This window comes from Cotesia typhae, unplaced genomic scaffold, assembly GCF_013202065.1.
Source record: "Cotesia typhae breed Kobodo isofemale line unplaced genomic scaffold, CoteBio_Ctyphae contig_123, whole genome shotgun sequence".
NCBI lineage: Eukaryota > Metazoa > Arthropoda > Insecta > Hymenoptera > Braconidae > Cotesia > Cotesia typhae.
This window is the reverse complement of record NW_027423715.1, coordinates 2434509-2448908: the sequence shown is the minus strand read 5'-3', so window position 1 is coordinate 2448908 and position 14400 is coordinate 2434509. Positions and strand designations below refer to the sequence as shown.

At 28.4% G+C, this 14400-nt stretch overlaps 1 protein-coding gene across 1 annotated transcript in view; it reads left to right on the top strand.

Moving 5' to 3' along the window:
• Positions 1-14400, top strand: part of LOC141536408 (pikachurin) — a 63954-nt gene that overhangs the window by 36099 nt on the left and 13455 nt on the right. Inside the window, exons 6-8 of the mRNA XM_074256899.1 lie at positions 2366-2567; positions 5112-5256; positions 13609-13795. Coding sequence (XP_074113000.1) covers positions 2366-2567; positions 5112-5256; positions 13609-13795 — 534 coding nt within the window. The remainder of the gene's footprint in view (positions 1-2365; positions 2568-5111; positions 5257-13608; positions 13796-14400) is intronic.

Below are 14400 nucleotides of genomic sequence, written 5' to 3'. Positions count from 1 at the left end.
GAAATATTGATATTCGTTAATGTTTGACGATGAATATCTCGTAACGGCTTCACTTAATCAAAAATCATAAGAGACCATTTTTGTAGAGCAGTAAATTTCCTACAAAATCATGAGTTCCGCAATCCGAAATAATTTTTTTCATCGACTTATAAAATTCATAATAAAAACGAATATTTTCCTTAAAATAGCCAAACTTCAACTATGAATATCTTTTAATCGGTTGAGTTTTTGAAAAAGTCATAAGAGACCTTTTTTGTAAAGCATTCAATTTCTCACAAAATCTATGCCACGGAATATTTTTCCAAGCAGTTGGAAGCGAGATATAAATTTTTTTATCTGATTATTCGAAAAAAATAGAAACCCGCAAAGCGGAGGACCTTCCCGTTATAATTAAGAGCTTATACTTGGAGAGAATTCTTTTTAGGTGTCTACGAACCTATTTTTCAGAGTATAAAATCAAAAATAAATTATTCGATTTTTTTGACCCACCCTAGTGGGTACTCAAATGAAAGGTTTCGATGAGTGTAATGTCGGGGTGAATTTATATTTTTAAAAATGTCAATAGTTCACAAGATACAGGGTCATTTATTAATTATACAAAGTAAATAAATTGACAAATTGCAATACTCATGTTCGAGAGTGATCAGATAATATCTAAAAAATACTAAGAAAATTTATCACTGCTTTATGATAAGTGATAAGACAATGATTACCATAAAATGGTTGGATGTACAGAATGGTGGCTAAAAAAGAGGCCTAAGAAAAGGGAATTGAAGAGCTGAGATGACGGGTATGTAAAGAAGGCGAGTTTGAGGTTTTGGACGAGGAAGAAACAGTAGGTAGTTAAGCGGAATAGAAGTATAAGTCGAAGAAGAAGAAGAAGAAGAAGAAGGTCTGGAGTTAAGCACCGTCTTCGCAAGCTAAGTACGTAACTATAAATGCAGATCCAGTAGGGCGAGGGGTGGACTTGACTCTGAACTCGGGTCTTATAAAAAAGAATAGAGTGGAACCAAAAAAGGTTGGCTTAAGTCCAACCGAGGAAAACTATCTACTATCTACCGGCAGTGAGTACTGCCAGTGATGAGGCCGCCGTATGCCGGGTGGCTCTGATTATTTGTCCTCACGTTACAAACTTTCATGGTAACTTTTAATTGTGCTTTATCACGGTTACATTAATCAACGCTTATAATTACAAGAAACTTGTTACCGAGTTGGTACGGACCTGTGGTACCTGCACATGCGGGAAAGGTGTAATTAGGCATGTAAATTACCTGATAAAAGTATTGTTAATAAGAATAATACGAATTATATTATTACAGTGTAATAAAATTTATTTTTAATTTTTTTTTTTCAGAGTTGGAACTCTTCCTAAAATATTAGAGATAAAATTGATACACAGAAAAAAAAATTTACTCGAATCAAGTGAATAATTTTAAAGAATTTCATTTTTTTTATTTGAGTAGGAAAATTCTTAAACTAAGAAATTTTTTTTAGTTTAAGTAAATTTTACTTAGTTCAAAAATTTTTCTCTTGATTCAAGTTAATTTTTTTTTTTTCAATGTATAATAAACGGGACTGATTCCATAATTTATGAAAAAATTTTCTACTATCCTAATATCACACGATTCGTCATTATTATCGATAATAATTGTACAGCAAGTAATAAAATATTTTTTCTTGTGAGTAAATTATATTAAGTTGGACGCTGTGTATTAAATTTCTTAAGAAAAGTTGTGTATATTCGGAATTGTATTATACTCAAAGCCATTGACTTGGCGTAAGCATCTTTGAAACTTGTCGGATAACATTAAAGGCATCTCAAACACTTTTTGGAATCCGGAAACCCGGAGGATTTTATGGCAAGTCAGCAGGAGTAGCTGAGTATCAGACTAGTTTGCTCTCCTACTCCGCTACTGATTTAACAATCTGCTAGTCTGCTACAACAGATTGTCTGGGAAAATTCTTGTGACCAAAATAAGATCAACAAAAATATTCGTTGTAGTATTAGCAGTGAGGCAGCAGAAAATCGATAGTTAAAACTAAAAGTAACTTTATATATTTGTTTTATTATTTTTTTTTTTTTTTTTTTTTCATTGATTTATAGTCCGGGTTCTGAGTCTCTGATGTGTACTTTCCCTCATCTTGCTCTTCGTTTTCTATACCCCGAGCCAGAGAGTCGAGTGATTGATACGACGTTCGTGCGGGATTATCGCACCCTCCGATTATTTTACTCGTAACTTTTTAAAAGTTTTACTTTTAGATGAATTTCGTTTTAAATTTTAAATCCTTGGAATTTTTAATCGATTTATTGTTAAATGATAGATAGATGAATTAATGATTGTTTTTTTTATTCAAATTGTTTCAGAGGCAGAAGTTAAGTCACCAAGATTTACGGGGCACGGATGGCTGGCATTTCCAGCTTTAAAGGCTGCTTATAAACACATTCAGCTAGACCTAGAATTCAGGCCAGAAGCTTGGGATGGCATTCTCATACTTACTGGCGAACGTGATGATCTTCAGGGCGATTTTATGGCTCTTATACTTCATCATGGTTTTATTGAGTTTAGGTAATTATTATTATTATTAAATAATTGTAAAAAAATTTTCTTGAAAAATTTCAAAAATAAAAAAAAATTATAAGTGTAAATTTTTTTTTCTATAATTAATTTTGATAAATATTTACAGGTGGGGTCAACCATTTTTAATTTTCATTTTTTAAACGAACTCTCTATTTGATTTTGTTGATATATTTTTTCTTTTTTTTTGGAAAAAAATGAATAATTAAAAAAAAAAATTAATTATCACAATTTTAAAAAATTTTACAAATTAAAAAAAAAAATTATAAATTTTTTAAATATTGTGATGTTCAAATTTTTTTTTAAATTGTTCATTTTTTATATACTTTAAAAAAAATATATCAAAAAAAAAAAATAAAACTCAAGTATTTAAAACACATTTGTTTTAAATACTTGAGTTTTAGCTTTCTAAGTACGAGATAGTATAGCGCTTATGCGACACCTAGCGGAAATTTGATGCAATTAAAAATACAAAAATCTTTTATTACTATTATTATTTTTAATAGTATCATTGTTGTTGTTTGAATAAATAGAGAAGATAACATAATAAAGATAAAATGGATTTCATTAGGGTATTATTATTAAATGTAACACAAGCTTTGTATTTCACAACACCCAAATGTATGTTGTGAATTCAATATATGTACAAATATATAAATGTCAGTGCTATATACACGGTTATATAGCTGTAGATATAGTTGTTCACGATCTCATGAGAAATACTCAGTTGATCTCGACGGGAAAACCAATTTGAGTTTGTAACAAGTTCGTTTCGGAAATACGAAACTACTAGAATGCCATCAGGATAATGGCACTTACATTTGCGAAAATTAAAACTCTTATATTTAGTTTTAACTTTTTATTCTGTTACAACAATAATAAAAATTCATCACTTTCTTTCGATCTATCTTAAATTTTTTTAACCACTTTAATCAATTGTGTAAATTTTTTTCTGAAAAAAAAAAAAAAAAAAAAAAAAAAAAAAAGATCTTTCAAAACAATAAAAGTAAACTTAAACTTTCGCGACTTTTTTTTACTTCATTTATAATCTGAACGTACGGTGGAACACATACGTGTTCGAAGTGATCGGATCAATCAATCTTTTTATAGAAAAAAAAATTCAACGCTTCTAAATCATGTCAAAGAATATTTGTAGAAAAAATTTTGTTTAATTATTTTAATCATGACCTAATTTTTTTTTTTTTATTTTTTTTAAGTATATTAAAAGACACCTTTGCTTTCAATCCTTTTGCATGAATACAAACCAGCACAATCCCTCTTTAGAGTCATACAAACTTTTAAATTCACGGACATTTTTTACACCGACATAAAATAAATAGACAAGATTTTGCACGTGAAAAGTGAAAGTATAATTAAATTTGCAAGTTACAAGTAAAAGTAGTCAGACGAAATATTTTTCTACGACAAAAATAAATTTTATTATTTTTATATCTTACATATCAGTGTCACAATTTATATTTCTATTCATACGACACTTGTAGCCGAGCAGAATGATTTTATCCTAACGCCCTCGTTAAAAAAGCAACTCAAGTATTTAAATCCTCATATTTGCATTATTTCCCGGGTGTTCTTTCCCCTAAATGTTTTATTAAGACTAATCAACGGTATTATTTATGAGACTATAAATTATTCATAACAATAGGAATCCATTTTTCATATAACTAATCAATGCGCTGGATAGAGTCTTTGATCATTAAAATTCATGATCTCAAACAGAAATTAAAGTAAAAGGTGAATAATATCGGGGATAAAAACTAGTACCGGTAGTTTAAAACCAACTTATTCATTTTCAATAAAATGTTCTTGTGAATTCATCACAAAGTAGTGTTACAAATTTAATCAACAAATCTTATTAAAATTCTCGAATTATTAAGAACAGAAGTATTGCTTTTTTTTTGCGAAGATATTAATAAAGCTAATTGAAATAAACACAAACAAAAGATGAAAGAAGAAAGTTGACGTTAAAAAGTCGCTTGACCCTGAGATAATAATAATTATTTTTTTTTTTTTACCATCCAGCTTCTGGCAAGATGAAAAAGGCCTTCGCTTGAGGCTAAAGCTTATATTTCAGTTCTTTCTAGCGTTAACTTAGAGGCCACGACTTTTCGTGATATCTAAGTATTAGTTCAACACCTTTGCACTGATAAAAATACTCTATTTAATTTATAAATTAAAAAATATTTTTTATTACTCCAATATTTATTTATTTTTTAAGAAAATAAATTGCCAAAAATAAATTATCTACTTTAATTTTTTTAAGCAGTGTTTAGAGTATTTCCAGTTAGCCTGATAACCTCCTTCAGTGGATTTTGCATGTGTTTTAAATAAACGGATCGATATATTCAATTGGCATTTGTTGTCACTGGTCCAGATCGTATTACATGTTCTTAAAAATATAAATTTAACCTTCTGAATTAATTAAAAATAAAATATAATTTAAATTTAATATTTTTTTGAAAAGTTTGCCAATTTTATTTAATTACTAACTCACATAAATATCTTGTTTTCCTGCAGATTTGATTGCGGAAGCGGGGTCGGAATTGTAAGGAGCGCCGAAACAGTAAAGTTGAATGAATGGAACACCCTGAATGTGTACAGGCACCGTTGGGACGCTTGGATTCAGCTGAATGGGGGCAAACGTGTCCAAGGAAGATCCAAGGTACACAATTATGCACGTAAACTTGTATATTCGCAATGAGAATAATTGTACCGAGCAAACGAAATCATGAGCTCCGGTAATCAAAGACAAACATTATGCGGGGCAAAATTGACAACCAAATGTCATTAATATTATTGTTATTTTCGAGTAATAATAATAATAACAATAAGATCTGAGACCCGAGCAATCTAGAGTGTGTCCAAACCATTCAAATCTGTGACAGTTGAATCCACTTGCCCGGTTATGCTCAGTTGTTGTTGGTCATACTAATTATGTTGGTATACCATGTGGTTCTATCTGCTAATTGCATCTCACCGCATTACACCATTCCAAATATCTGATAACTTATTTTATGTTGTTTCATTTTATTCCGTTAAACGTTCATGCTTTACTGGATCCTTGCTACTAGTTTTGTCGGGAAATGGCCGCAGTAATATTTTGCGGTCGCTTGTACAGTGACATTTTTGGTTTTATTCAACGAATAGTAATATTATTTTTTTTTTTTTGTGGCACACATAAAAAACTAAGAAATTTTTTGGTAATTACTTACAATCCCATTAAATTGTTCGTTTTTTATGTATTAAAAAAAAAAAAATAAATCAAAATTATTAAAAACAATTAAAATAAAAATTTCATCCAAAAATATAAAAGCCAATTTTTTTTCCAACTTTTAAGGGGCACAATCTAAAAAAAAGGCAATTTTTGGAAATTAAAATTTAAAAAACTCCTGTATGAATTATTTTGAAATTTTTAGGGTAAAAAAAAAATCAAAAAAAAAAAAATTATTTTTAAAGCAGGAATATAGAAAATTTAATTTTTTTTTTTATTTGACTAAATTTTCGATTAAAAAAAATAATGTGAGTTAATTCTCAGCAATTTTGTTATCTGAAAATGATAAACAGTCTTCAGTGTTAACGATCGAATTGCTTCTCTGTAAAACTACGTCCTAGTATTAGCTCGCAATAGTTTAGCAATCAAGACTCGAAATTTAAAATTTAACGATGACTTTTTAAAAGTTGGAAAGAAAAAACTTTTAAGATTAATGTTTGAAAAACTAACGAACTGCTTTTCCAAGAACTTTATGGTTCTTAAAACAATAATTTTTACAGTTCACAAAATAAAAATAATCGGGAATAAAATAAAAATTGTAATAATTTCAATCTAAAAAGTGATTTAACACAAAAATGGGATAAAATGTTATTAAAAAAAAATAAAATAAAAAAAAGGGGGGTTCGAATAAAACTTAGTGACATCGTTAAGGAAATAATAATTGGCGATAATTAAGCAAAGTGATGAAGAGGTATACCATCACCATCATAATTTCGTAGACGCAAGATTAAAATTCATAAGTTGAATTTAATTTAAAAGGTGGTAAAGTTTTAAGTTTCTAGCTGTATAAATTCAGTAAAAAAAAAAAAAAAAAAAAAAAAAAATGAGAGCTTGATAGTCAGGCCAGACCGGGTGAAGATTAAATGTTGAGGAAAAAAGGAATTGTTGAATGTGCCCTTATCCTTATGAGTCTAAGTACAAGTGTAAGTGTCCTGACCGATGGGATAATAAAATGCCGAGCGGTGAATAGCTGCTTGAAAAATAAAATTTAAAAAGTGGTTGGGTCCGTGCTAATTACTGCACGGCCTGTCGGTGATAGGGACACCGGGTGCTTAATGGTACTCAGCTTAAGTAGGTTTGCATCAGGACCCATTTGCCACCGCTCTTGTCAACTTTTAAGGCCATTATCTCACCGTCAAGCTCAACCGTCTGTATATATGTATATATTCACTCTATTAGATCTTAAGAACCGCGTTTTAATATAAATCCAACAGATTCTGCCCTTTACTATCATTTATATAGATATATGTGGATATAATTTATTTTCTGACAGGGGTGTTATGTCTTGTTCTCGCTGGATATTCTTTTAATCCTATTTTAAGTACATGTACGTTCATTTTCAACCACATATCACTATTAATGTGACTTTAAAGTTATGAAATTTACACCCTAGAATTATGAAGATTGAATTAGAATTTTTTTTTTGTCTTAATTCAAAACAAAAATTCACCTAAAAAATATTTTTAAGACAATCAATAATTGATTGTGTATAAAAATTAATTATTTTTATATTTATTTCACTTCGGTATTAAATACTTTAACTTTAGCTTTCTAAGTACGAGTTGGTGGAGCGCTTATGCGACACCTAGCGGAAATTTGATGCAACTAAAAATTAAAAAAAAATTTATAATTATTATTATTATTGATATTTTATTAATTAGTGCCATAAGTAATCACTAGATGGCTTTAATTAATTTTAACTTTCCGCAAGTACTTGTATCAATTTAAAATAATAAATTAAATTTACTCGATTTTTTAACAAAATTTTCTACTATGTAGATTATTTTTTTATCAATATTGATTGAAAACTTCGGACAAAGTGTGAAGTACAAAGTTAATTTAAATGATAAATAAAAATAAAAAGTTTGAATTCAATGATAGAGAGACATGGAAGAGGTTGATTACTGACTAATAAATAATCCATCCGGCTATGGCTTAATACATCACTCACACTTTGACATATCCACCCAAAGATAAATGACCACACCGGACAGCCGTTATATATATATATATATATATATATATATATATATATATATATATATATATATATATATATATATATATATATATATATAAAGGGCAAAGTGTATTAGTACGAGCTGCATGAGCGGAGCTGAGTGTACCGCACCTGTGTGAGCCACACCCTACAAAGTAATCCAATCTTTTATGGTCGGCGATCCATACGAGAACTGTAGCAAACACCAAGGCTTACTTTTATAATTATTTTTTACTCGAAAAATTTTTCCTTCAAGGTGTTTGTTTTTAACCACCTATCTTTTTATATTTACATCAATCAATTAATTCTCTGAAGGTTATCTTTTTATAGAAACTAGAGATTTGATTCAACGGGGAGAGTTGAATTTTAATATTGCATCAACACATTTTATTTTAGTTTACTTGATTAATGAAAATAATGTTTGATTGACGGCCATTTCGATCACTGGGAGCCATTTTGCTTAGAGCTTTTTGGGATGAGTAACAGGCAACGTGTACTCTACTTTTCTTAAATTAAGTTTTTAAAAAGTTCTGTAAATTTATTAGCTTCCGAGATAGTGTACATGAACCAAAAGATCCGAAAACATTACTTTAGGTGTCGTGTTAAAAGTTTCGCTGATGAGATGAATGAGTACAATCGGGGTCAGGATATTATTTTTGGCTCGAAAATATTTTAATGTAAGTATTTAACATAAATTATGGTGGAAAAAAAATATTAAGAGGGAAAAAAATTTTTTTTTGGATTATTTAAAATTAAAATAATAAATTTATAATTTTTAATTTCATTTTAGCAAAAATATAAAGTTTACATCGTAAAAAAATGTAAAATTGACAGGTAAAAAAATTTTTTAATTTTACTCTAAAAATGCAAATTTTGGATAAGAAAAAAATGTTAAATTTACATGGAACAATTTTGTTATTTAGAACTTATAAAAAAATGTAAACTTACATCGAAAAATATGTGTTAATTTACACAAAAAAAATATGTAAATTTAGTGTGCAAAAAATGTCAATTTTGTATTCCAAAAAAATTTTTAATTTTCGCATAAAAAATTTTTTTAATTTACACAAAAAAAAATGTAAATTTAGAATAATGAAAAAGTGTTAAATTTACATGGAAAAATGTGTAAATTAAACAGCTTTTTTTGTAAATATGACATATTTTTCCATGACTATTTCTGTAATTTTCATATACATCTATTTCCCACATACGCTCAATATTTTATGATGTAGAAAATGTAAAAATTTAATTCACAAGAAAATTCAAAAGCTTAAAATTTCTTGAACGTACCCGACATAATATATAAGATTTGGAATAAATTAAGCATGAATCCTAGATTTACTTTCATCATTTCGGTATTCGAGCTGAATACATCTCTAAAAATCATTAGCATAAAATAATCAGCGCAATGAGAAAAAGTCTCAGTACAAATCTTGGTAGTTGTTACGAAATCAATGAACAGACAAAGAAGGAGAAGGAGTGTTGGCATCAGCAAATATCATTGTCTTTACAAAACTAGTTTACCCACAGTGAAGTCCAACCAGCCAACACAAAATGGGAAGCATCGGGTGCTGTTCGTCTGGCTCTTACTCCTACGGGTGTTGGGACATCCATTGAATAAGAGAATAGAATAGGAGAAAGAGAGAAAGAGGACAGAAATTCAACAAAAGACAGCCGTTTCCTGTAACGCGATTGAGATCCTTTCCACCATCCAACATTATTCTCAAAAGTATACGTCAAGAACTCAAGATATATTGTGTATATCTATAATAAAATCTGGTTATGAGCCATGGGCATTCAAATTTTCCATTACTTCCCTTTCCTTTCAAAGAACTTTCTATGAAAATCCAATGAATTGAATCTTATTAACAAACCTACGCTATATCATTACTTTGTTCATTTCGAGGCATCAATACTGCAAAACATAATTAAGAATCATTCCCATGTTTTTCTTCACTTGCACTTGTTAAGAAAAACTACTTTGTTGCGCTTGCATAGTAAATTAAAACTTTAAAATCAAATCGATTAATTTAGTCAAAATAATTTTCTTGATTGAAGAATTTTTCTCTTGTATCAAATTAATCAAGTTTCGTTTTAATTTTAAATTTGTAAATATTTAATATAACTCGATATGCACATATATAATTTTTCGATCAAAGTTAGTACTATAAATTTCCAACAGGTGGCGCGTGGTCGTTAAATTTTCTCGATACTAGAGAGTTAACTTTTATAAATTAAGTAGTAAAATAAAAAAAAATTATTTTTACTCTTTTTAAGAGCTTACATGACATTGATTTCAAGTTTAATCAGCGACTAAATAAATTTTTGTTTAATTTCCCGCTAAAATTTCTATAAAAAATAAGAAATAATTATTTTCTTTCAAGGTATAATGTTTTTGTTCAATTAAATCAAGAATCAAAATTTATCGACGAGTCTTCGGGGATAAAAACAATGACTAAAGAAAAGGCAATTTATATATAACTTTAAAATCGACTTAGCGACATCTCCAAGAGTGGAGACAGTAAAACTAGAATCGGAGATTTATATCTGCTCGAATGAGAATGTCAGTGAAGCGTTCAACTATCCTTTTCTCAGCCATCTCGTAAATTGTCTTACTCCATCACTTCTTTACTGAGCCCGAAGCTTGAAGCAGCTCCAAAAAGCGTCCTAGGTCCCAGTTTTAGTTCTCAGGTCTCAGGTGATCCACATCCTCTTTTCCTCAGAAGCTATCGCTATCTATCCATTCTATTACCCGTCTATGTCTGCTAAATCGGATTGTCACTAACAACGACCAGAAAAATAATCTTTATCTTTACCTCATTGTCAGATAACTTTAATTACCTGACACTTTCTTTGGAAACCGCCAAGATAACTCGGTTATATTTAAAGGCATCTTCATGTTTTCATTTTTCAGTCAGAATTTTCAGCGGTTGATAATTATTAATACTATGCAATTCGATTTGGAAATTTACAACCTTTGTCGTAATTTTTATTCATGGCTGCTAAATTAGTTAACTACTTTTGAATTCAGTTATGGGTTAAATTTAGTTATGTAATTTTATAATAGCTTAAGTTTTAATTTGTATGCATTAGAATTTTATCACTGTGGATTTTTTTTTATTTTTTGTAATGTTGTTAGTTTTATGTAATTATATCGTTTTTAATAAGCGAAAAATTTTAGACTATTGTGAATATTTTACAGTAGATAAAATTGTAACATAAACACTAGCTTACAAAAAAAAAATCCCCTTCTTAAAATAATATTTATAAATCATTTATCATTAATCCTAAAATCCTTCAAACATTTACAGCCGTTTATAATTTGATAAAAGCTGTGGGTTTAAAATTTTGCAAAGTAGTGCCTTTGAGGTACTTTGAATTATCAATACCACTGACCAACAAAGTAATACTATCCTTTACAGATCAACACACAAAGAGAATATGCATATTAATTATTAACTACAAGCGATTAATAAAAAATTAAGGGATTATGGGCACCGAAAAGCGATTTTTTTTTTTTTTTTTTTTTTTTTTTTTTTTTTTTTAAGAGGCTTATTAATTTAAGACTGCAAAAATGGACATTCATATATTTTTTACTTAATTTTTTTTTTCCAATAAATATGAGTTTAAATTATTGAAGTTGAAAAATCTAAAAAAACATCCATTGATATAAAAATATTATTTAATGAATAGTTTAAAGAATTATTAAAATATCTTCTTAAAAAAAAAGCGGCAGCTTTATAAAAAAATTTTCGATTAAAATTTAATCTTTAAATGGTTAGAAAATTTTAAATATATCTTTAAAGTTATAATAATGAAATTAAAAGACTTCTGATAAATTTTAGAAATTTTCTAACAAATAAAATATGATAAAAAAAATTATATTTTTAGAAGCTCTTAAAAATTATACATGCAATTCTTTAAAAATAATTTTTTAAATCTAGTTTATTTTTCAAGAAAAATAAAAAAATTATCAAGTGTCTGCTAATTTTAATGGATTGAAAATAAATTGCTTTTTTTAATTTTTAGAGAATAAAATTGTTGTATTAGGACCGGCTCTTAAAAAAAAAAAAAAAAAAAAAAAAATAACATTTACTCAAGAATATCTATTCCTCAATAATAAAGATAAATATCCTCATCCATCATCTACAATAATAGATACAGTAATCATGATCAGAATGACAATTAGGGAAAGCATACACCAATATTGAGGATTATCCATAATAAATGTTTAATAAATTAAAGTGCATCAATTTAATGAACACGGAAGGCACGCGATCGAGACATCGCACAATATGTAACATTGGACTACATATGTACGGACTCCTTCCCCTTGCCCATCTCAAACAGCATGCACATATATGCAAAGTCAAAAGCACACGCACTAATTCAAAGATATATATTTACCAGTGATTGTATTTACGTGACTCCTATTACTGAGCTCCACAAATTCACCTGCTGCAAATGTACATACCCCAAGTATACCTTCAGACGGCTGGTCTGTGTTTGTATTCATATGTATATAGTATAGGTATGTGTGTATATATGCTAGGAACAACACATTGTCAGGATATCAACATGTGTATGTATGTATGTATGTATGTATGGCTAAATGGATATCTGGTGAACATTTATAAGTACCGGCCATGTATTATCCAGAATAGGTCCGGGTTGCTGGTAGCAACCCTAGCCACAGTCTCAACTGCTGGCATATCTCAACTGCTAGCTGCTGCCATAGCACAAATAATCTACTCACCATGTAAATTTCTGTCAGCAACCAGTGTGGTTGCATTTTACATGACAACTCTTGTCTTGAATGCCAAGAACAACGCTAGCTACTGTATAAATTAAACCCCGACAGTTTATTTATGGAAATACATCTGATTTTATGGTACACCCTTCAAGTGCTTTTAACGGGGATCAAGGGCTAATTTTCTACACAGAAAAAAATTATTTTCAATCGAGAGAAAAATTCTTGAACAGAGAAAATTATTTTGAAGAGTTTCTTGAATCAAATAAAATTTATTTTAAACAAGAAAAATTTCTTAGTTTAAAAAATTAAAAACAAAATTCTTCAAAATTATTTACTTGGTTCAAATATATTTTTTTTCTGTGTACAAATGATTTAAATTAATTAAAGAATTTTATTTTATTGATTGAAAGTTATAGTTTAAATTAAATTGCGATAAAAATACTATAAAAGCGTGTAAAAAATTATTTTTTTCGGAACCGACATATAATACCATAAAAAAAATTTTTTTATACGTCTTTATGCCTCTTTAATGGCATCTTTTACCATAATAATAGGCATGTTATCTATCAAAGGTGCAAATTCTGTGAATCAAGAGTCAGAATTCAAAGCAATAAATTTTTTAAGCGCACTCCCGCCTTTTTCAAAATAATTATTATATTTTTTTTTATTTAAAAAAAATTTTTCGTCTTTGATTTTAAAGTAAATAATTTTCTTGAATGAAGAAAAAAAATTCTCGGCTGAAGAATAATTTTCTAAGCTCAAGAATTTTTTTTTCTTGAATCAAATTAATTTTTTTGTCTGCGTACAAATATATTCAGCGCAAAATATACTCGTAAAATTAAATTGTTTAATTAAATAATTAGCACACTTTTTCCTCGCAAAAACAATTTTTTTTCACAAACTTTAAAATATTGTATTGTATAAAAATAATTCAATCTTGTAAAAAAAAAAAAAAAAAAAAAAAAAAAGTGTCAATAAAATTCCTTTGCAGGGCTTATTCTCGAGGATAACATTCCAAGAGCCGTTGTTTGTTGGTGGCCCCGGTAACACGACCGGTCTGGACCGACTTCCGGTCAGAACAGGATTCAAAGGATGCATAAGGCATCTAGAGGCCAATGAACACCGTTATCGTTTTCCGCTGGCGCCTCAAGGAGACGCTGCTAATGGCTTTGATGTTGGTTCGTATATATTATGAAAGCTTAAATAATAATTCAAAACCATTTTAAATTTACTTTCCCCAAATTGTTGTGTAGTTGTTAATAAATACGCCGTTTAATTAAATAAAATATTATTAAATCTTTTAATTACTTATGGTAAAATTTACGCTTCACAACTTGAACCGTAAAATTAAAATTTATTCAGTCTCAAGTCTAAAGTTTCTGTTCCAACTATTTTTTTCCAGCTTTATTTTTCAAATTTTTTAAATAATTAAATAATTAAAAATTTTTTTTAGAATTTTAAACAATAAAAAGTGGAAAAATTTTATTCGGAAAAATTTATTTCCGATGATTTAATTAAATTAAAAAATATATTCGACATAATTACAAAAATATCTTGTTAAATTTGTAAAACTTTAATTGACAGTCATTCTCTATTAAAGCTTTTGTGGATTGACGGGCGATCGATATTATTATTTTAATCACTTAATTTAATTTTGGTATAAATAAAAATAAAACGTAACCCAGTTTCTGGTGAATATACGCCGCATAAAAGTGAATTTCAAGAAGTCTGCTATTATAATTACTGTTTCTATTTCTGTTGTTGATATTATATTCGGTTTTCG